The following is a 24561-nucleotide window of genomic DNA, read 5'->3' as shown; positions in this document are numbered from 1 at the left end:
GTTTCTTGGCAGACCACACCATTGTTCCTAATCAGATAATCCCAACCATACCGTCTCCTCCTCTCGATGCTCCTAAATCAGCAGCCCTCTCTCAACAGGTTGACACGTACCTTTTGGGGTAGACCCGCGTGATTCCCCCATCAGTGGCAACAAATCTGGCCGAGACACCGAGCCTGACAAGCAGAGAAGATGAAGCCATAAAACATACAGTTACAAAAGTCTGGAATGTGCTTTGTACCTGCATGACATTTACTGGTGATGCGGAAATATTTGAACCATCTGTTCTTTGGTTACCTAACACCAAGTAACAAACCGCATTTCAGTTGATTTTTGCTGGATCACCATAAAACCCTGATGGTTGACGTTGGCAAAACACAGACGCGGCACTTACGGCAGCTCATTTTGTTTCCAAAGCTTAATCAGATCTGAGGTTATGCCCGCATCCAAGAGCAGTCTGTTCACCAGCTCCACATTACCTAGGGGGCAAAATAGAAAGTCAGCATGTTATCTTTCAGTGCCAAATTTGTGTGTCTGCTGACGTGTCAGAAATTGCTGAGGGTGTGTTGAAATGTTCCGTCTTTTAGCTGTGAGACATCAGATTTTGAAAGTGTGACTGCTGGATAAACGCTGTCAAATGTTTGTTGTGGAGACATTATGGCCTCAAGGTCCGAACAACAAGGGTGTTCCAGATAATGTGTTATAAACGCTTGAAGGGCATCAGTAGCTGGGATAAAATCAATCATGTAAAAATGAGAATGATCTTAGCCGGTGTGGGTTCATTCTACGTACTCTTTTATTTACAGACGTCACCGTAAACATAACCTTTCACCACGGAAATCGAATCAATTAGCGTTTGAGTCCAAGTGACAACTGGTCAAAAGTTGATAAATTTCCCTAAACACAGACTTGAGATATCATGTTCAAGAAGACAAAGTCACGTTTGGTGAGGCCACTGTGATCTGGATCTTGGACCGTTGACCACCAAAATCCACTCAGTTCATCTGTGAGTCCAGCCAAACAAATGTGAAAGAATTCCCTGGAGGTGTTCTGGAAATGTTGCGTTCATAAGACCCAGCACGTGATTCGTAAGGTCACAGCAACCTGACATTTGACCCATAAAATTCCAATGACTTCATTTGAACTTTTGAATTTAATTTAAAGAAATTCCCATAAGCTTTAAATGATATATGGCTACATTGTCAAGCCCCTAAAAGGTCCAAATGCAAAGTTGCAATAACACGGTTGAGCAAATCTGACAGAGAGGTGATTGTTTTTGGGAAAGAAGGTAAAAGATGACACCTCACTATGAAATTTGAATTTCATAGAAAGCTATAAATCAAATGTTATTTGATGCCACCAAGGTGTAGGCCGGTGGGTTGATACAGGTGTGACCAAACTGCATTCCGAGACGTCCGACACGACCACATGACGAAGGAAACGGAGCGATAAAAAGCCGCTCGCCCACTTTGGGCCGCGCCGGCCTCTTTGAACACTCGGACGACCCGCCCCAGTCCATTAGGGTTGAGGCTCGTCGATACACCTCCACCACCTCCTCCAACATTTATGACACACCACACACATCAGAGAAAACAGCTGGTGTAACACTTTATCCCGCACCCCTACACCTCCACCCTGCCCCCCCCCCCTTTGTGCAGTGGTTTTCATTAGGGATCTTTTATTGAAGGCAGCCCAGGAATTCCTAATGTACTTCAACTTCTTCGCCACTGCAGTGGCTTTAACCAAGTAAAGCGTGTAATGATACTCGAGCTGCCAAAAGTCCACCGGGGCCAGACTCCTCTCTCCTCTCTCTCTCTCTCTCTCTCTCTCTCTCTCTCTCTCTCTCTCTCTCTCTCTCTGCACTCCCTGTGGACTCCATTAAACTCGCAGCTAATAACGGTGAAAGTAATATTTCAATTGGGTGAAAAGTTTTATTGCAGTGATCATGTCGAGTGTGTGTTTGAAGTGAGTTCCTAAATCCGAACCATCAAATTATGCTAGGGGACACAATAAAGGGACTTTTATAAATATCTGGGGACCTATTGTATTAGTAGGCAGAAATATGGGGGTGATGCACATCTATGAGTTTAGGCAAGAAAATGCCAAGGATGTTAATGCGTTGGTCAGATGCTTGGGAGAAGGTCCACCGGCCTGATTTGTGTTTTATTGCTCCGCTCGCCGTCTTGGCTTGACGTGTCCTGCTCTTTCTCACAAACACACAGTAATTGGATGAGGTCGAGCGGCTGTAGGCGGGGTGTGGAAGGAATATTGCTGGTGAATATTGTGTGTGTGTGTGTGTGTGTGTGTGTGTGTGTGTGTGAGCGCGCGCGTGTCACATCTAAGCCGCCGTACCTCACACATGTGCACCGAGGCGTGTGATGGTCAGACTTTTAGAGTTAGCGTCAAATGGGTAACACGAACTCGGGGGGCTCCACATTACAAAGCTTTGCCTGCTCATGCACACCAAACCATCCAGCCAGACCTGTATTTCACTGGGAAGGGAGACCTCTGGGAATAGGTTTGGGGTTTGGCGCTCTTCCATTAAATGCTCAGTGCACACCTTAATGCCAAGCCAGATGGTTGAAGCTCATTCACATATACATACAACACCAAATACCGTAAAGTCTGTAGTGAGAATGATGTCTTATTGCTGCAGATCCAGTGTAAAAGCTTTTTATTCTCAATGAAAATGTCACAGTTGACGGCGGCGGGAGTTTTTCAAGGTGAAGAACTGCTCTTCAATACTCACACATGGGGTTGTTTGGAGTCTTTGTGTCGATGTAGTTGTTGAACTCCATCAGGAACTCCGTGTTGTTTGTGTTCTTGTCGGGTGGTTTTAAATCCTTACAGTACATCCTGCGGGGTGGGGGGGGGGGGGGGGGGGGGGGGAGAAAGGAGCCTCTGTGCTGCGTCATAACGTTACGAAATCATTCAGAAAATCGAAACCAAATAAACGACACGTCAACTCACCTCGGAGCGATGAACGTGTAGCCATATTCATCAAACTTGTCGGCGAGCAGGCTCTCAGAAACTGGTGAAAGGGACAAAATATTATGAGTTCCCGTCCTCACACAGGTCAGAATCCGACAGTTTAATATTACGGTGAAAGAGGGATTGTATACAGAGGAGATCGGGAATATTTAACAACGCACAAAAAAAAGAACAACTGAAAATGAGCCGAACAAATATCAGGGGCCATGGATCCATGAATTTAACACCACGTTCCTCCTTCTTGTCCTAAGATTAAGATATTTAGCCACAAAGCCAAAATATGAAAATGATAAACCACCAAACTAATAAAATGGACAAATCAAAGCTAAAATTGAGCCCATTTCTACTCTTTCTGGGTAAAGGACCTACAAGGCTCGAGAACAAGAGGAGGGAGATGAAAGTAAAGGAGGAAAAACATAAAATACTTGCCATTTTTCCCTGGAGTGGAAAAAATCCCAGCAGAGAGAAAGTGAGCGAACGAGAGAATCATCCCCCGGGGGAGGTTAAAGACGAGAGGGGAAAAGAGAGAGGGGGGGGGGGGGGGGGGGGGAGAGAAAGAAGGACAGGGTAAAACCACAGGGGTCAAAGGTGACACAATATTTTATTCACAGAGCGACTCCAGAATAGAAATATTGCATTCCAAACAGAAGACCTTTGGATGGAGATGGAGTCGGTGCCGAATGGAGAACAGACAGAGCGGCTTACGATGTGGTCACACGTGTTCAACGTGACGATGTAGACGTGTTCTTAGCGGTGGTATTAGCATTCTTCTTGTAATTCAGCGATGTCCTTCGCATCAGAATGAACTGACGGGGATTAACCGCGGCTCATAACCCTGACGTTTCTTTGACATTCTCCAAAGCACATTGTGTCGACAGTTGATTATACAGTACAGCAGCATTTCTCATGACGACATGGGGCTACCCCCTTGTCCTCTTCGGTGGCCATGATTGGGAAATAATTGCACCCATGTGGTTTTGCTTTGATATCTGGCCCCCCGACTTATTAATCCAACGCGGCATCTCGTAATGATGGATCGCAGGGAGATTTAGGGAGTGACGGCTGCATGCATTTTCTGTGCTCTCGCATGCCTCTTTGCACCGATGATGACATTCCTGCCAGATCTTTTTTGGAGTTTTTTTTTCCCTCCGCGAACGACTGAGTCAGGGAAATATCTAAGACATGCAGCTACGTCCAACAATCCGTCCAAGCTGTGAACGGGTTCCAGCAGGAATCAATCTCACAAATAGAAACATGCAAGACAAGAACCCGGAGCGGCTTAAATGCATGACAAATAAGAAAATGGAGAAAGTGGAGCATTGGAGGTTTTTAAAACTGACATTTATATTCCCTCTCTGGAAAAGTAGAAAACAGACACGAGTCATTGCTGCGGTTTTCAGACAAACCACAAGAGCTTAGCCGTGTTTTGTGGAGATTGAGATGTCGATGCCAACAAACAAGATGGAGATGATGACACAGCACACAGGAGGACAGGCAGAGGAGATGACGGTTAGTGAATTAAGCTGGACCCTGTCTTTTATTTAACAGGCCTGTGAAACTCAAAGTGAGTCAAAGTAAATAAATAAATGAGTAAATAAAACAAAGAAAAAAAGCCTCCGATTCTGGGAGCAGACCCGCAGCTTTCTCCTTTATGGCTTCAACTTTAAACAACACAAACATCCTGTCCTCATTTCTTCCCTCTGCAGGAGCGGATCAGTGCCAAAACCACATCTGAGGGCCATTTGAACAGGTGGGGGTTAAACACATACGTGCACACGCAGACATTCACACCCTGTCTGCAACGCGCTGTGTGGGCACGCATCGCATGCGAAGCGCTGCTTCTAAGAGCAGACGCCGGCTCCATTCGGGATAACAGAATTGTCATTAGAAGCCATTTAATGAGGAAAACAGGCAACGAAAACAAAGATGCTTCTGTGTCTTGCGAGTGTTTGATGAAGCAGGTCAGACGTGAAGGAACGTCCAACGTCTGCAGGTAGTTTGAGAGTTAGGAGACGGCGACAGGGGGGTTAGGAGGTAAAGCACAAGAGGAGGATACTTGCCCAAAAATGCTGCAGGGGGTCCGACACACCAGGGATGGTCAGGAGTTGAGGAGGGAGGAGGGGAAAAAAGGATGAGGAGAGGAAAAACAGGGAGTTGGAAAAGAGAGCAGGAGAGGAAAGAAGGTTTGATGACTTCAACTTTAAGTTGAGGTCATCAAACAGTGGAAGATGCACCGGGTGTTTCAGGTCATCTAGGGTGAGCTGTGTGGGTGTGTATCTGAGGACAGGGAAACTGTTTACACCGTCACATTGTGGGAACAAAAACATGATCTTAGCTTAACTTGTTTCGGTTGTGGTTACACACTGAGGTGGTTAAGGTTGTGATGAGAGTAGGTTTTCCATGGAGATCACGTAATTCATTAAAGAGTTCTCTTTAGGAATATAAACAACTTTGTGTGCAAGCATCTGTTTTTCTACAAAGATCATGAAATGTCATCGTATGTGTACAAATGTATGGCATCAACTATACATTAAGTTTTAGATTAAACGGCGATTCAAATGATGCATTTTGTCAGCCCAATTGGATCGGGTGTAAATTTCGTTGGCGTTGGTGCATTCGGGGATGCTGCGACGTTTTTTAAACTTTACTGTAAAACAATAACCGCATCTGGTCTGCAGCCAGCACCAAGCACCGACAAACATCGTTTTCTGAAACTTGTCCCTGCTCCCAACTCGCAATTAATGAGACTCCTCCAGGAAAAATAGAGGTGGTGAAACCTTGACGGTGATGGATTACGCCGTCAGGAAAGCTTTAAGTCCCTGCCAACTGATTTTCTACAGTTATTTGGAATAGGGAGCTGTCGACAGCTGCATAAAAGGTGGGACGTTCGCCTTTGACACGTACGAAATGCAATGTTAAGTTAATACAAAACATGGGAAACTATAAGTAAACTATATAAACCGTAAGGAAGACAGACTCTAACCAGGGATGGCTCCATATTAACCACACACACACACACACACAATAAAACCGACTTTGAGTAACACTATGACAATGACATCTTTTACTAGTGGGAACAGACAGACCCTCAAAAGAGACATGACAGCGCGACACATCTGGAGCCTCTGATCCAATATGTATTCATTCAATAGAACTGAGCATGGACACACACATAGATACCCACTTGTAGACACACACACAGACACACACTTGGCTGTAAATGAATTGATGAGTCCTATATGTGTGAAAGGCGACACTGGAGCCGCTCGTCCCGCTGTCTGGCGTCAAAAACTTTGAACGGCACCACAACTGAGGGTGTGTGTCACCGTGGCGACACAAGGGGCGAGGGCATGCTGTACGTGGGTGTGTATGTATATGTATATATGTGTGTGTGTGTGTGTGTGTGTGTGTGTGTGTGTGTGTGTGTGTGGGTGTGGGAGGGGGTTGCTGTAAATGATGGATAGGAACCATAAGCGGAGAATTTCTCAGCCTCACACGGAGAGCGGACACTGGACAACATTAACATCACTTTACACCCAACACTGCAGAATATTATTACTATAATGCCACAAGGGATTTGAACTGATTTACGGGGGAACTTACATTTAGCCTGGGTGATTGTGTCACCGATCGTGGCCCGGATGTAATGCATACTGTACTCGGGGAGGACCAGGGCCAGGCTGAGGGACGCAAGAAAGACACAAACATCTCATACAGAAGAATTGTCGTAACAGAGTTTACTTATGCACGGAACTTTTCATGTCTTTTTATTATTCATGTGTTGGTTTTGAGAGAAACTTTGCGGCTGAATGCTTTCACCATCCAGTGCAGTTTCAGTCTGCATAAATGTTTTCTTAAGATTCCCAGAAGGTCACCGTGACCTTATGACCACTGACATCGAATCACTTCATCTTTGAGTCCAAGTTACAACTGATCAAATGTTCCCTTGAATGTTCCTGAGATATCAAATAAAAAAAAATAAAAAACATGTTTTGTGAGGCCACCGTGACCTTGACCCTTGACCTTTGGCTGCCAAGATCAAATCCAATTTCAAGTGAATGTTTGTCCCAAATTCAAATGGATTCCCTGGAGGCATTCCGGAGATATTACTTTCACAAGGCAAAAAACAATGTGCTTGTGCGGCCACCGTGACCTTGACCTTTGACCTGTGGCAAACATAATCTAATCAGCTCATCGCTGAGTCCAAGTCAATGTTTGTACGAAATTTGAAGAAATAGCCTGAAGGCGTTCTTCAGATATTGCGTTCACGAGAATGTGGCAGACGTACGAACTGACGGATGGAAAACACTAAAAATAAATATAATAAATAATAAGTATGAAGCCTCCGGCCACTGGCTGTTGCTGGCCAAGTCTTAGTTCCAATGAGATTAATTTACTATTATAAATATATTAATTTATATTTGCCAAGTGAGTCAAACTAAGGCCTCTGCAGTTCCTCTTACAAGTTAAGAAATATCACTTCCTGAAACATATTCAAAATATGATATTTACCTGTAATCTGTTCCCTTCACTGGTGCGTAGCTGTAAGTCCTGTGGTTCTGGTCGATGTAACGCTGTGAGGGAAACACTTTGATCAGCACACGTGTACATTTGTACACAGACGTACTTATTACTGTTATGATCATTGTAAAATCACCTCGTCTTGGGATTTCACCAGTGTAGCCATCGTGTAATCCCCTTTTTGTGCGTCAATCATTTTTTTCCGCATCTGTTGAACAATAAAAAAAAAAATTCAACGTATTATGAGGAGAAACTACAGTGATGTCGATTCTGACACAGGTTCATAGAAAATTCAAATATTTTCCAAACCTCCACTTTCATCTCGTTCTCTATCTCTGCGTCCAGGAAGTCCAGCGTTACAGGTTCATGGAACTTGGCAGTCTGCACGGAAAAACAAAACCAGGAACAATTAATCAACTAGGAATAAATTAATCCATAAGACGTTCAATAACTCACAATCTGTGGCCTTGTAGTACAAAGGATGAAAACTGAGCAATAAACCTGCAGTTAATGATGTGTTTCCAAAAACACACTGATGTTATGCAACCTCCAAGAGGGAACAGGTTGTGGATCTGACTGTTTGGTAACTCGGACTTCTGCATGTTGTAATCATCTGTGAGCGAGGTCAATGGGAAACATGTTGCCACATCCTCATCCCGGGGCCATATGATGGAGATTTTTGTCAAAGAGAGGAAGAGAAACTGACATCATATCTGCAGGTTCGGCAGAATAACGCAACAAGCAGCGTAAAGACAACAACATCCTGTTGCTGAAAAACAAAGATACTGAATCTGAGCGGGATGTTAAAACCTCAATAGGCTGCAAGAGACTTCAAAGTTAAAGGAAACGGAGATGCTTCTCTGTTTTTGTGTGTTATATGTTTTTTGGTGAATGTACAAGTTCTGCAAAGTTAAAAAGCCCAAAGTAAACGGAGCTCCTCTCCCCACAGAGAACCCTGCTCCTGAACGCCTCGTCAGTATTCTTTAAATACCCATAACTCACCACAATGATGATGTCACATTTAAATACTGCGTACCTAGCGGCGAGTCTGACACGCTGCCCGACAAAGCAGGTAAAACGAGAGCAGAGGGCGACACTTCCTACACGTGCTGGACTAAAGCTGACCAATCACAACAGAGTGGACCAACTGGCCAATCAGAGCACACTGGGATTTATCCGGAGACCTGGTGTTTCAGACAGAGGCTGAAACGAGGAGCTGCAGCAATGGACAGTCTGAGGAAAGTGATGTTTTCATTACATAAGCCCATGTAGAGCTTTTCAACGAACAACAAATTAAAGATATGAACCTGAATATGAGCAGAATATTTCTCTTTTAATGTTCAGCAAATGGCTTAAAGCAACTTAATGATATTGTTCTAATCTTTGGTGCAACACCCGTTGCTGTTAAATGTTCAAAAGGCCGAAACGTTGTAAAAAAAAAAAAAAATGGTTGAGAGATGTGTCCTACCAGCGGCTGGAGATTAGGGTGGAGCAGCACGTATCCGTTGGGGTCGATGGCAAAGTAGTAACCATTCGGTCCAAACTACAGGAGAAAGGGAAGAAAGAAAGACAGCGGTGAAATGACAGGAAGAACCCATGAACTCTACCGACAGGCAGGTTTCTGCAGTGTGTGCTCTTACCGTGAACCGAGGCGTGAGTCTCTTGATGTCCTCCAGCGAGACATCAATAGCCATAACCCCCAGGATGAGCTGGTTCTGTGATTTCTGAGAAGACACCATGGTGAAAGAGAAAGAAAGAAAGTCTCAGTGTAAGACCCACGTAGGAGTCCTGTTGTTCTTTCTGTATGAATCAAGTCCCTCTGTGCATTCTGAACAATTTCAAGGAAATTTCAATACAAATCTGGTGAGTCTCATTCCCAAAAGCCTGAGGAGCCGCCATGACTCACTGACGAGGCATTTCCAGCCTTGCTTTCAACCGTAGCGGAGGTAGTCAGAGGTAGTAGACATGTAAACTCATCTTGAAGCACTTAGCTACCGGATCATTCGCGTCTCTGATCTGCAGGTTTGATCTCATTTAGATTTCTGCTTTATGACACCCCAGATTCTCTTCCTGTGGAGGAAGCGTGTGGGAGACCAACAGAGGACGAGCCACAAGAAAGCAGCGGATGAAAGCGGAGGATGAGACGATAATTGGGAACAATATGGCGCGTCAGGCAGACTCAAAGCGCCCCGTGGGGTTGAAGCGTATGTCAGGAAATGTAGTCGGTAGATCTATACTGACAGTGGAGCTCACACCTCCAACAACAGTTCCCTTCAATTCAATCAAACTGCGCCAAATCGCACTCGTAGGCATCAGTCATCTTAAAACGTCTGACTTTTTTCATGAAGAACCATACATTTATCCTGAAAAATTGGTGAAAGTGTCCAAAAAAAAAATCTTCCCGGACCCATTTCGTAGTTTTTGCATAATCTTGCTTATACACAAAAAAAAGTCACCAGCAGGGGTAAAAACATGACCTTTCCTTGGCAAAGGTTAAGATAGATTAAAAGGAAGATGAGCAAATGAATAAAAAAACTATCAAACAAAGAATAAACTACAAAACAAGTTGTAATTTACAATAAATGTATCGTTAAAAGTTGGCTGTTAAATACCTTCGAGCCTGTGTTGGTCTTGTTGAAGACAGGCAGAGTTCCAGTGATCACCAGGCCGAGCTCCTGCAGGATCAAACACACAACACATTCATGAATACAGAGGATTTTCTCATGGCATAAATCCACAGAATCCTCGATGATAGAAATAAAACTCTGTAAACCGCAGATCCCCGCGAGTGTCACCGGGTCATTTGAAAAACCAAAAAACAGCTCCGTCTTGGAAATAGGATCTTTTCTTTAACAGAAGGCAGAGACGTTTTCTGGTGCTGACGAGGTCGACGCCGATCCCAAACGTTGACAGCGTCTTATCAGTAAACTGATGACAACAACCGAGCCGCTTGGCTGCGTTCGCCCCGAATGCCTCCTTATCTACGACGTCCTCTTAAAAAAGTAAATCATGACTGGGGCTTAAGAGCAACAAAAAAAAAATGGCTTCGCGCAGCAGTTTTTTTGGTGGGGGGGGGAAGTTAATCAGTGCTTTCGCAAACACAACGGGGAACAGAGTTGAAGTTGAGTTTACCAGGATGGCAAACGACGAGACTTATCTGAAGTCCTTCATCTGACGGAGAACAGATTCGGGGAAAACGGATTCTTTTACATTTCAAAACCTCTGTATATCTGCTGTGAATACATGTAACGCACCAGCGCGTCCAGGTACACGTTGGTCCACTGAACCTGCTTGGCCCTTCGGTCAGCCTTCACCATGGGTCTGCCCAGAACATCCAGGTACTCCTGCACAATACAAAGACCCTGGAGTTTTAGTTTCCTGCATGACAGCCACTCAACCACAAGAGGGCACAAGACACACGTGCTCCAGTGAGACAGAATTAAAATGTGAAAGGAAAGTGCAGCAGCAGCAGCAGCTCATGGTTCATTAGAGAAGTCTATTTGTTTTACCTGTGTGTTGATCCTAATGGCTCCTATAGAGGGAATCTCGTAGTAATAACCTGAGGAGAGAAATACGTTTGTTTTAACCTCCAACATGACAATACAGCACGAGGTTCATTTAAATCAGATCACGTTTAGCAAGAGGCCATTAATGCAGCATTTTAATGTAGCGCGAAGGCAGAATTAGTTTACTGTGAAAACACTGGGCCATTTAGTTAAGAATAAGGTGTAGATACAGGACGACTAAAACAAACTCAGGGAATTTAAAGGGATCTTCTATAGCAGCGTTAGAGAATTAACAAAAGAATTTGTAGGCCCACTGAACAGCACCTGACTGGATTTTGATTTAGCATCACGGAGAAAAGGTTCTGATGAGGTTCTGGGTCGAGAATCAAGGGTGACAGAACCTCTGGAATAGTTCACCTGAACTTTTAAATCATCTCTCAACACTTCTACTTACCAAATGGCTATTAAACGATTGTTATTTTCCTTTGTGCTATTTACTTTAAAATTGTGATGTATTATTATTATATTAGCTGTGCTTGATTTAAATGTTAATGTATTATTTTTGCTTTCTGTCTTTGATATTCTGTTTGCTTCTTCTTATTTTCTATAAAACAAGTTTATTATTCTCTTTGACCTTTGTACTGTGTTAAAAATCAGAAAAACTACTAAATAAAAAATCAAGTAAAGTATAATAGTAATGATAAAATGTACTTTTTAAAAAAACTTATATTCATCCAGCAGAAGATGTATGTGTTTAAGTGGAGCTCTAATGGCCCCTCCTACCTTTATTAGCACAGGCCATCCACTGTATTGGTCCTTTGTCATAGTTGTGTTGACCGACTGAAAACGTGAAGATTCGAACCTGTGAGATGTAAAAGAATCAATTAGTAAAAAACCTGATAACGATGAAAAGAAAAGACTCTTCTCTTCCCCCTCTGTGGACAACGTGTGTTTAAAGTCCTACCGCTTGCTTTGGATTGTATTTCTTAAATATCTCCTCCGCCCTTTCCTCTCCTCCGTCAGTGAAGAGCATGATGATCTTGTTGCAGTTCGCCCTCGACACGTTCAGCTGAGGAAAATAAATGAACATGTTTGACTTCACGTGAAAACAACACAATCTTCTGTTGCAGGAACAGGATGAAGGAAGTGGCTGCAAAAACAAATTCAGGCCCAAAATCCACTGAGCCAAGAAACTGCAATGTCCAAAACAACCAGAAGAGGTCGACACACACTCACTCTTCATGAGAGTTGTAGATGTGTGTGTGTGTGTGTCCAATGTTCCATCATTATTTTCATAATTGAATTAAAATGATGAATTACATGAACATCAGACTGTTAAGTAGATTTCAGAAAAAGTAGATAAGATGGAGTTTCTGCACATTTCAAGAGACATCGCTGGAAAATAATTATTAAATCAAACAGATTGACAGTGACATCCTCTATGTTTCCACCCCCCAATCTGCAGACCACACACACTCCCACTCCCGTATGTCGCACACAGACGCTGCAGAAGTACCCCCCCCGCCGATGCCTTACCTGCGCCAGCTGCTCGAAGGCCAGCTCGAAGCCGCCCTTGTAGTTGGTGATACCCTTGGCGATGATGTTCTGCACGGCTTCCTTCAGCATCATCTTGTTGCGGACGTTGGCCTGCACCAGGTTCTGGAAGCACGCCGCATGCGAGGCCTTTTCGTTGAACTGGAGGGAAGAGGGAAGGAGGGATGACGGGAAGTGGCGGGAAGGCAACCTGCACATATTTTCCTCTTAAATATGTGGCCTGGGTTTCCCTTCGCTGCAGAATCATGCAGTGTCCCTTGAACGTGCAGAATGTACTTTGAATCAGATATTTACAGAGAGTTTATAGGATCCCTTTAAAAAGGTAATTGCAAAGTAAACAGGCTGATTTAATAAGGCTTTATCTCGTTGACCTTGCTGTCGAAACAATTTGTTCACGTGTTAATGAAATCAGTGTTAATCAAATCTGCACAGACCGAAGGGATCTATAGGAGCAGAAGGAAGGATTGACAGGAGAGAAGGTAGGGACGTGAAAACAGTGGCATAAGGAGGTGAAGAAGAAACACAAAGAGATCTGTTATGGTGGGATTAAAATATTAATGTAACAGGTGTCTTTAGATGAGTATTGTTCATGTGGAGGGACAGATGGACACTCCCAGTCACCTGATAACAAACAAATCGTTTACTGGTGCAAGAAGAAATGTTCCAAAGATCAGAGCCCGACCGATATGGATTTTTTAAGTTTTCATATCAGTCTATAAGAGGCAAACATGAACGCTAATACCGAGAAGTATATTTTGTGAGATTCACACAAAATCCAGGATCAGCAATCAAAAGACAGAATCCAACAGAACTTGTTCCCGGGAGCTTTTTCCTCTCTTTCTCCTCAGGTTTGTGTTTGAGCAGCAAAACGAAGCCGCAGCTCACAATGTCGGTTTCCAACTGTTCAACATGTTGGCGGAAGTTTTCAGGGCAAATAACTGCCAAGACATTCGTCCTCTAAACAGAAGCACGCCCACACACACACACTAATATAAACAACAGCGAGCGAGAGCTTCATCTAGCGTCACCTAACACATAACTTAAAATACCACACAGAATTAAAACCTCAATACAACAGCATACTGTATGTGGGCATGTGTATATAAACACATTCGCCTATATAAATACACAAACACACAGTATATATGTATATATAGGCCTACATATATACACAGATATATATTCATATATATGTATTGCATATACAAAAATACATAAACACAAATATACATATATACACATATGTATTGCGGAAGGGAGCATCTTTAAGATCTGATATAAATTGAAACTAAAGTCTAGTTAAAACCTTGTAAAAGTGTTAAACTACATTAATCTATAAATCTATTCTCTCTCAAAACACACAAAAACTGTATTTCTTATTTTTGAGTGAGTGAATAAGTCAGAACCACATCTCCACGCACACACTCATCCGGGCTGTGAGCAGACTTAGTGCCTTTAATTAAACGATTTTATTATGAAAGACCAAAGCTTCAAAATGCTCCTGGATACAAAACTGAACTGGATTCCATCAATATCCTTATTACGCTGCCGCCTGATTTCGTTTTCTTCAAAAGCCCTTTCACTTAGCTGATTTGAAAGCTCCAAACAAAAACATAAACCACTGCTTTATTAAGGGAAGTGAAAGGAAATGTAATTAATGGTGAGTTTGGAAAGCAAAGTGAAAACCTAATTTATGCTCCCGGCCTTCGGAGGGGGAAGCGGAAGAAGGACGAGGAGGAGGCGAGCGAGGATCAAGGAGATTTGAGTCACGTCCAAGTAACACGATGCATCCTGTGCCCAAAACATCCAATTCAAGCTTGTGATGTCACAGAAGTGGGACTTTTTACATGTGGTCTCCATTATGAGATGAAAATAAGTAGAAAGCACGACAGTGAAAAAGAAGATTGTAAAATAGTCAGACAGCAGAATAAAGTAATAATTTGGGGGAAGCGTCTGTTTTTCTCGCAGAGTGAGATAAGAAGATTGACACCACTCTCATATGTTTTCATTAAAAATTCATATGCAGCCGAAGCCAGGAGACATTCAGCCGGGTTCAGTCGAGAAACAGGAGTAAACAGTGAAGTAAAAAAAAATATTCCTCCTACTTTACTTGCCCCTCTAAAGCTCAGTGAAAATACTGAACTATTTGCTTCACGTATTTTCAGACATGTGGGATGTGGGCTTCAGGGTTGAGACTTAAATATTAAAAAATTAAATATGATATTATTAAATAACCAAATACTAATACAATACTTTTTCATTCTTCAAAAACTTCCTAAATTTGACATGTTCCACTCAGCCACAAGGGGTAGTGTTGTTGTTCAAGTGTATTTATCAGAGGAAAATGGTGAATGAGACAAACTGAGGGGGCAACATGTGTTATGAGTGGAGCTCCTCACTTTTCACTCCGAATCCCATCCAGTGTGATTCCTGCAACACGTCTTTTGCAACTACTCATAAATCCTCCCAGCCGGGGGGGGGGGGGGAAATAACCACTGTGACCACTGGAAGCCGTGTTAGTTTTTCTTCCCGGCATTAAGATCACTGGGAAGCAGGAACCACGCCTCATTGTTGCGCGGCTTCAGATGAAGATGGATGAACATTTCCACAATCCCCGTGTCAGGATCCAATCCTTTGATGCCTGAGAGTCGCACTGAATTTCAAATGGGCCCTAACAGGGGATTCGCCATTACATGCCACTGATTCAACGTGTGGGTCACGAAGCAGCGCACGTTCATTCGTCAAACTTATCTCGTGGCGCTCCAGGGTCCGCGCCACGTGTTCGCTCTATTAGCCACACATACTGGAATACAGCTCAGATGCTCTTGGGATATTTCCCATGGTACATAAACACACATATACTGTACACATATAGCCAAACTGACACACTCTGAGTCAGACAAATGAGTATGCATCCACGCACACATACAGCCACAGTATAGATTCATCCATGTGTGCCGCGTTAAGTCACTCAAAAGGTCACGTCCACGTTTAAACCAATGACTCAAACCGCAGGAGTTAACGCTGCCACAAATAGTCCACACGTCAACATCCAGCAACACGTGCACCTGGACATCTCACAGGAATCTTCTGGAAGTGACAGAAAGTCGGGAATTTCTGAAATTAAATTCACGCCACGTTTGTTTCTGTGTGCAAACTCACAGAGACCACGTTCACGTAGTCGTCGTCAGACAGGGTCTCCAGCATCTTGTTCACGGACGTTCGGATGAGTTTGAGGGTGAGACCTGAAACGCTGCCGCTCCTGAAATTTAAGAATTAAAAAGGATGATATGAGTTTTACAACATAAAACATTATCAGAGTATACATTTAAAGGTTCAGTGTGAAGAGTTTAGTGACATCTAGTGGTGGAGTTGCATGGAGCAGATGACTCTGCTAAAAAGGTCTAAAATACATTAAGTTCAGCACATTTACATAAATTTTTGAATATATTAAATTTGACATAGATTTCATTTGTATGGATTTTTTGTACAAAAGATAAACTCTCCTTTCCCAGTGTTTGAATGAGAAATGGGAAATTTTCCAAATTCCAAATTGATCTAAACTGCTACTGCGACTTATCGCTGGCGGATTCTCTATGGAAATCTAAGCTGTAACTGGACTGTAAATGATGAAGTTGCCCGATACACAGATGTGAGTGTCGCAGTCGCACCCAGCGGCGTGGGGCTAGTCAGGGAGTTGGCGTCAGGGCCATGTCTGGCACAAAATAAAACAAAATCTGACTGTAATCGATGAATCACGAAGTCGTCACTCACGCATCCACCAAGATCAGCATGTCCTTGGGTGACGCCGCCCCCTGAATGTACCTGGTGAGTAACAACAGACACACACACACACACAGGTCGAGGACACTGAGAACAATGAAAATGTACAAGTGGCGAACACACGTACCAGACACACACACTCTTATTGAATATTGAAACAAGCAAATCTCACAAAGACTTAGCACATTGAATTGTTTCTTTAATAAACAAACAGCTTGTCAGGGCCAAGAGGCTTTGGAGACAAAATTTAATAACATGGTTAAAAGAGAATTTGTGGCTTCGCGCCAGATTTTAATCATTTCTGGGAGATTAATGAATCTTTTGTACGGTTACTTTCTGATCTGCCGTGTGTGTGTGTGTGTGTGTGTTCAGATGGTCTGACGCGTTTGTGCAACATGTAAATATATATAAAATGAAAATCACACAGGTAAACTCAATGAGCCGTGTGTGTGTGTGTCCTTGACAAACAGGAGAATAATGACCGACAGTCAAATAGACGAGAGACGGCGAATCATAAACCAGCGTCTGCACTCACCACGGTCGCCTGCGCACATCGTACAGGTCGATTTTACTGGCCGAGTTGCTCAGGTCCATCCAAGGAGATGCTGGGATTTGGCAGAAGGATGAAAGGGGAAAATTCGGTTTATTTCTCATTAAGGTTTAATATGTGAGCAAGTAGCCAAGTCTTATTGCGTCTCATCATTTTTCTTATGTCCTAATACAGCGATTCTTATCCTAGCAGACATCTCGTGTGTTTAATCTGTACAAAAACAGCAAAATGTGCTTTTATGAAGTGTTATTAGTAAATGAAACTGCTTAGCAACCAGCAGCCATGTTGTCCCAAAGACTTTAACATGTTCCGCATGTTTTTCAGGAAGTGATTCATGACTGACTGTCGTCGTTCTCAGGCCAAAGTCACAGGAAAGACAGAGTCAGCCAACAGCAACACAGTGTCTAACCACGAGTCTGCTTGATTTTGGATGCATCCGTCAGCGACATGTTGAAATGGCCCTTTGGTGTCCCAATCACTGACCACATAAAAAAAGGTCAGCAGGCCGACGGAGAAAGCCCATTGGCTGCCGGGCCGCTCACCTGGGAAGTAGCGGGCCAATCCGGTGGCAGAACCAAACACCTGCCAGAGGAGCGAGGGATCCTCCTCTTTGTTTTTCCGGAAAACATCCTCCAGGGCTTCTGTCCAGTTCAGCTCGTTCAATATGATGGTGGCTGCAACACACACACACGCACACACACACACACAAACAAACACACAGACACACACACACACACAGAGAAAGATTAAATGAGTCATATTTGTCCTGAAGTACAAAATAATAAAGATCAGACAAACACAAAATGTCGAGGCTTTTCAAAAACCATTTGCTCTGAAAAAAAAAAACAATTCTGAAGGAGGAGAAACCAAGCTTGGAAATTACTAACACACCCACACACAACATCACACACACACACACACATCCTGTATAAGGCTGTTGACACTGACAGCTGAGAGGAAGCCTCCTCACAGATATTGAAGCGGACGCCAATCTACTGTGATCAGATATTTCCATTTCTTTTAGTGCTTTTCACTCCACAAACCACACACACAGAAATCTGCAGTGGCAGAAAGTGAGCAGAAGTGAGGAGAGGAGGCACAGGGGAGAGAGGGATGGTAGAAGCAGAGTGATTGAATTTGATATTTCTGGAATAAGACAAAATCTTCTTCCGGGTACTCGGGGGGGGGGGGGGGGGGGGGGGGGGGGTACGTACAATAAACGTTTTGTTTACCTGTTTGTCTGCAGGAGCTCTCAGTGGCTTAATTCTCCCAACAATCAAGTTTGATCCAAAAAGGCAGCTCTCCGCCTGGGAGAGTGGGCTGCATGTCAAACTAAAGCTCTGCATGACTCACACTCGTTTATATTGTGTGTGTGTGTGTTTGTAAAAGCACTAAAGCAACATGAACAGGAAAAAGAAACATCAGGGTGAAGGAGGGGACATCCAGGAAATCTGGATCTCACGATAAGTTAGCGAGAAGCTCCCGTAACCCGGTGAGAGAATTACTGACAACTCAGCAAGAAGAGGTGAGAGGGAGAGAGAAGAGATTTGATTTAACTTTGACTGATGCATTGGCCTGAAAAACCACACACGCCATTAGTTTTGAGCTGTAAATCAATCAGAACACACACAGGAGTCACATTTATACCATGGAGGTCTTGAATATAAATCAAATTCAAAAGAAATCAAGGGGGTTTCGTCTAAATATCCATGTTTTAAACAGAAAGTGACGTTGTTAACCCCAGTGTGGCTCAGGGGGTTGAGCGGGTCATCCACTTACTTAAGCAAAGATGGTTTGATCCCTATAGCTCCTTTAGCCCGTGTGCCCAAGGGTCCTTTATCACGTGTGAAGGATGTGTGGTGGAACAGCGTTGCATATGAAAGTGCTGCGTGAATGTGACTCGTATTGTTTGAGTGGTTGTTCAGACCAGCAGAGTGCAATATAAAAGCAGTCCATTTCCCACTGTGTGCTTTGGCACAGCAGAGCTCTGACCTAGATGCTGACGACAGAGCGTCAACACGCTGATGTTTAGCAACTGGTTTCTGGTCGTCAACCAAAACACTGGACAAAGACCCTGGGGGGGGGGGGGGGGGGGAATGAGTGATTTTAACCTCGTTAAATAGCAAAATCAAATACTCAAGTAGTTCGTTTAATAGAAAACAGAAATGTAGCACTAGGCAAAAAGTAAGAGGATCATCAAACACATTTGGATGTAAAGTATCGTCAAGACTATGAATATCCTCGTGCCGATCCATCTAATATAGGTTTACACACGCTGCTATATTATACTGTACAAGTATAGTTCAGCACAATCGTATACTTTCAATTCATTTTGGGACATTAAGAGTAAAATGTGCGGCCAAAAACACTTTAAAAAAAAATCTTTCTGACATTTCGTTTAGCCTATTTACGGCAAAGAGATTAGACTAACAACATAAATATAACTTTACAACATTTTGAAAACTTTTTAACAATATACACGCAAAGAAAACACAACATAATAATTTGGATAACACTTTTTAAAGCCCACGACGTACGGTGCAAGTACTCTGGAGTTATGATGTCACTTTTTACCACTACAGAACGAACCAGTACCAATGTTTCTGTTTTTTAAAGTGTCAAAATATCATGTGGTGCGACCGTCCGGCCATGACTGCTGTTGTGAAAACTTCTTTGAAATTACTCAAAATCTATTCAAATTTATTTTCTGCCATATTTCGCATGATTTCCAAAGTCTTTTGTAATCCTGTACGAAATTGCAAAGCATTTGCATTTATATTTCCATCATAGTATACAAACAAACTTTGTCCGATGATGTCCATTTTATGAAATATCATGTGGTGCGACCATCAAGAAAGGACCAATTTGGGACTTTGATGTAGAAATCCATTCAAAGACAGGAAGTTGCATCATAAACCATTTTGCCAAGGACCCATGGAAGCAGCAACAGGTTTGTAACTCTCTCTCAAATTTGGAAAAAAATAACGTTTTTCACAGCTGGTATGTAGTTGCCACATTTGGATATCATGTGGTATGACCTAAAAAAAAACTATGAATTCTAAGTTGTTTCGAAAAATATATATTTTGATTATAAATGTCATAGTGACCTTTTGTGCTGACCTAGTTTGTTTTCTTTCGGTGGCCAATTCTGTGGCTGTAAATTTTGACTGAACTAGAAAAATATCATGTGGTGCGACCAGAGTGTTTTACATGATAGATATATGTCCTAGATTGGGAGTTTTGGGCCTTTTTTAAATTCAATTAATGATTTATATACATAAAGTACTTTATTTTAGTATTATTTGGAAAATATTTCTATGCAATTAGAGTATTTTTTTCTAATATTTCAGAAACAATGGTTTATGTTTAATTTTTGTACAATATCATGAATGACTTTATATTATTGAGAAATTGTAAAAAAAAATTTAAGCATATTAAGGAAATTAATTCATTTTAAGATAAATTACGGTCGCACCACGACATTTTTTAAGGCCACGGCCAATTCATCTAGATGAAAAAACACTAAAATCTAATAATTTGAAATTTTTATATGATTTTATGTGTTCACAACATTCCTAATGTTTGAATAATTATAATAGATATTCTTTTTTTTTGTATTTTAAAATTGGCCTGTTGAAAATCCTTATACGTCATTGACCCATATGTAGGTACTGTACAACAACAATTTAGGATCTTATTTTAATACCAGGTACCTATTCTATTATTACAGGATATATGTATATGAGCTGTACTCTCAGAGATCATTTACATTGTAGTGAATATTTACCTACTCTTATGATGTTGTATAAGGTGAACAGGGATCACCGGCCTACTACGATAAATGTACCAGGAAGAAAACCACAGCGTACTCTTTAAACAAAGTAAACAAAGTAAATGCTGAGTCATAAAACCTGAACTGTCTGAACCTTCCTCTTCGTTTCCTCTGCTCACCGTCCTGTACCTCTCCCTCTGCCCCCCCGTCCTCTCCCCACTTTAGCCTGGCTCTATTTCCATGCTTCTGCAGGATAAAGAGAGGGTTTAGGGCAAGGCTTTAAATGGCTCCCCCGTGGTACTGCCGAGCAAAGCGTGTCCCAATGATAAGTGGAGACAATTTGTTCAGGCCTGATCTCCCCCTGCTCCCCGAGGATGGCCCTTAATGGATTAGTCCTGCTGGTTTTCTGTGACATCAGTGGCAACAAGTCTCAGGGTAACCGGAGTGCGTACAGGAAGCTGTGGTGTTTTCTGGTACTGAACTGTAAACTAACAAGGGCAGAGGAGAAATTACATGTTTGATTTGCAATTGATTTGAAGTCAAGACGTAGACGTGATGAGGAAGGAGACAGAATAGATGACGGAGCCTGAGCGTGTGTGTCCTTACTTCCTGCACGTTTTTATGTGTTTCCTTCGTGTAAAATTGACAAACGCATTATAGCCTCCCACAGGAATTTGGATGCACACACACACACACACACACACACACACACACACACACACACACACACACACACACACACACACACACACACACACACACACACACACACACACAAATGGGCAGGTCAGGCTCCGCTGATGAGCCCTTGGCAACAATAGCGAATGCGCGGCAGTGTCAGCCCTCTCTGCCACATACTGGAACAAATCACGGTTTCAGTGTAAACAGATCCATCTCCGTGAAGATGCAGCTGCCGCTGCCGACTCGAGGTCAGCGTGATGAGAGGAAGAAGTGAGAATAAAGCATCACCACGGCAACACATGCTCTGGTCAGCTCTGCTCGTCAGGCAGGGCAGCGTGTCCTGAGGGATATTTGTTAAAGGGGAGAGAGGGCTTGTGTGTGTGTGTGTCTTTAGACTTAATGCAGAGCAACAAACATGAATATTACCGATGTCTCAAAGAAAACTGGATCTGAGTAAAAGTTGTTTTATTCTGTGTGCTGCACAATTTCCTCCCGTTTTGAGTGCAAAGTAAAAAATCCCCAAATCCCTCGTCTCCCCGGAGAAAACACGGATCCTTTGTGCAAATTGGCACCAAGCAAGACTCTGGTTGGACCTATACCCATTTGAGATTTGAATTGTATTTGCATGTCAAAATCGAACAAATAACTGAGTGAGTACTACAATATCATTGTTTCACAGAAAATATAATTAGGAAAAGACACCAGCAATCGCAGCCTTATACATCAAACTATTCCAATACCACATGGTTAACAAGAAAAGACATGGGAGATAAAAATAAAATGAATGATTCATGGGACGGGAAGGGATGAGGGGAATGAATATGGAAGAGAAGATGCTAAATATTCCCTGTGAGGCATGTAGATGCTTTCAAAAACAAATCAAACCGGATTCTGGCAGTGACTGATGAGGGTGACGGCGGTGGGCGGAGGTGAGGGAGAGGAGGGAGAGGAGGGAGAGGAGGGAGAGCTGTGCCAAGCGATGCCCCGTGGTGGAACCTGTCATCGGCTTGCTGGTGGCAGAAAGTGCCTGCGCATTGGAAAGTAATTACACGGTGGGGGCTGAAGTGGCGAGAGCCTGCAATCATCGTATCAGAAGGGGCCCCTCTACTCGATGATACTCCGCCACTCGCGACCGACTGTGACGTGAGCATGAACACGTCCTCGCTTAACTTGCAACACGTCCAGCGCATCGAGTAAATCATCTTTCCACCAGCAAACACATCTTTTTTTCTTAACTGTCAAAAGGGATTCGTGAACACAAAGGACAACACACAAGCAATTGTTAATTAGAGCAACTACGGACGCCACCTCGCACTAGTGACGCCGATACACGCTCGACCAATCCCGAGGCAGTCTTAGCTGTCAATCATGACATTTCCCCTCATTTCTATAACAACAAATAACTCATTAGAACCAAACTTATTGAAAAATGAATAGTTGCACATTAGAGTGTGGATACCACAGCGATTTAAAAATAATAATTGGGTTTGGTCACATTGGCTGGGATACGTAGGCAGAAAATCGTGGCCTGAATCTACCGAAAATTACAGAAACCATCTCTGGGGGAGGAAATTTGTGTGAAACTCGATTTTTAAGTTTGTGCCCATGTCCCATCTGCTAACAAGGAGGAGACATGATTTTGACCTATGCTGCAACTAGCCACTAGAGGGCGGTAAAGCTGCTTTGGCTTCACTTTTGTCGTCGATATGCATCTAGTAACTCATTGTTCACCATTAAGAGCCACAACAAACGACCGGATTTCCCAGAGTCAACACTTCCAGTTAAAACACAATCAAGATCGTCACATCCTCGTTACTGTGCCCCGCCTCCTTTATCTCTCTAAGTGCCACTTCTGGTTTGTGCCATCGACGTGAAATGACATCATGTCACACAAGCATCACCACGCAACTCCTGAAATCCTGCCAGAAGACAAATGGTCACGTTATACTGAACCAAACAAGACGGGACCGGTTTGCTTTGCTAATTTATACAGAAAAAGAAATAAGAAACTGAGAAAAAGTAACAAATGTGACACAGGGGACAACGAGACCTCTAAACTGCAGAGAGCGCTGGAGGTGTTTGAACTTTACGGTTGACTTGAGCTGAGCTGTCACTCCAGGACATTAGATGTTTCACTGTTTCACTGTGTCTGCTGTTTTCAGACATTTTTTAAAGTTCATATTTCCTCCCATTACGTCATGTTAACATTCTGGGTTTTCAGTCCAGTGGGATGGACTCGATCCAACGTTATCTCATTGGCCCTAATGCAGGAAGACGAGGAGTTTAAAAACGAAGGAAGGGAAGGAAATGTGAAAATAAATAATAGATCACATTTCAATTCCAGTGCTGAAATGTGAGTGGATGGTAATGTGTTCCTCTATGAGTGTGGTTATAACAAATGTGTGTGAAAACCACCCGAGGTGACATGAAGATGTAGAGAAACGTCACACACTCATAAGAGCCATGGCAGGAGGAGTGTGTATGTTTGTGTGTTTGTGTGCGTGTGTGTGTGTTTGTGTATACATATAAGAAGATGAGAAAAGGTATTTTTGGTCATTTAGGTTTGAGATCAAGAGCAAAGACTCGCACAAAACACAAACACATTGATCATAAAGTCGCAAAATGAAGACGACTGATTTATTGAATGTCTGATATGAGCCTTTCACAGACATATAGTTAATGTATTTATTCATTAATAATCTCTCTTATGGTGTTTAATCTTTATTTCTGTGCCATTATCAGACGAGCAAAGTAAGAATTTCATTTTCATTGCATATGACAATAGAGAATCTTGATTCTTGATAAAAGTTGTGCATTCATGTTTACATTTTACGTAAAGAAAAGTATGTTCAGCTCATAGAGTTTATGGTTAAACTACAAAATATCAAGCCTTAATTACATTTCTTCGTCATAACGGTTTGATAACGACAACTTTGCAATCATTGCTAATTTTATATATATCAGTAAAGGAACATTTTTACTATCTGTATCAGCCTCAGCCCCAAGAATCAATGTCAGTCAGAAGTTTCCACTTGAAAAATATTGGTTATTACTTGGAAAGAATTAATCAGTGCAGTGAGTGACAGCGCTAGAAATATGTATTTTCTACGAAGGATAAACCGGATTACAAGAAAGAAACTTTCTCTGGGAACTTTGTGGCATGGAGGCGAATCCCAACGCAAATCCCAATCAGCTGATTAGAATCA

The 24561-nt window shown here is 42.6% G+C and overlaps 1 protein-coding gene across 3 annotated transcripts in view; it reads right to left on the bottom strand.

Moving 5' to 3' along the window:
* The window catches only part of cacna2d1a (calcium channel, voltage-dependent, alpha 2/delta subunit 1a), an 83400-nt gene that overhangs the window by 15824 nt on the left and 43015 nt on the right, over positions 1–24561 (bottom strand). The window contains exons 7-27 of one of the 3 annotated variants that reach the window (XM_034578115.1): positions 17445–17576; positions 16888–16957; positions 16344–16394; positions 15732–15831; positions 12552–12710; positions 11980–12084; positions 11799–11877; positions 11019–11068; positions 10764–10853; positions 10122–10184; positions 9150–9233; positions 8978–9052; positions 7819–7890; positions 7646–7717; positions 7501–7562; positions 6592–6668; positions 3418–3426; positions 2968–3028; positions 2747–2853; positions 392–476; positions 111–173 (exon numbers count right to left, since the gene is read on the bottom strand). In XM_034578115.1, coding sequence (XP_034434006.1) covers positions 111–173; positions 392–476; positions 2747–2853; positions 2968–3028; positions 3418–3426; positions 6592–6668; positions 7501–7562; positions 7646–7717; positions 7819–7890; positions 8978–9052; positions 9150–9233; positions 10122–10184; positions 10764–10853; positions 11019–11068; positions 11799–11877; positions 11980–12084; positions 12552–12710; positions 15732–15831; positions 16344–16394; positions 16888–16957; positions 17445–17576 — 1666 coding nt within the window. Of the gene's footprint in view, positions 1–110; positions 174–391; positions 477–2746; positions 2854–2967; positions 3029–3417; positions 3427–4132; positions 5058–6591; positions 6669–7500; positions 7563–7645; positions 7718–7818; positions 7891–8977; positions 9053–9149; positions 9234–10121; positions 10185–10763; positions 10854–11018; positions 11069–11798; positions 11878–11979; positions 12085–12551; positions 12711–15731; positions 15832–16343; positions 16395–16887; positions 16958–17444; positions 17577–24561 lie in introns of those variants that run through there. The other 2 variants (XM_034578116.1, XM_034578117.1) reach the window with 2 other exon arrangements.

This window comes from Hippoglossus hippoglossus, chromosome 23 (genome assembly GCF_009819705.1).
Source record: "Hippoglossus hippoglossus isolate fHipHip1 chromosome 23, fHipHip1.pri, whole genome shotgun sequence".
In the NCBI taxonomy this organism is placed as follows: domain Eukaryota; kingdom Metazoa; phylum Chordata; class Actinopteri; order Pleuronectiformes; family Pleuronectidae; genus Hippoglossus; species Hippoglossus hippoglossus.
Note: the sequence above shows the minus strand (reverse complement) of the source record. Positions and strands in the feature narration are given on the sequence as shown.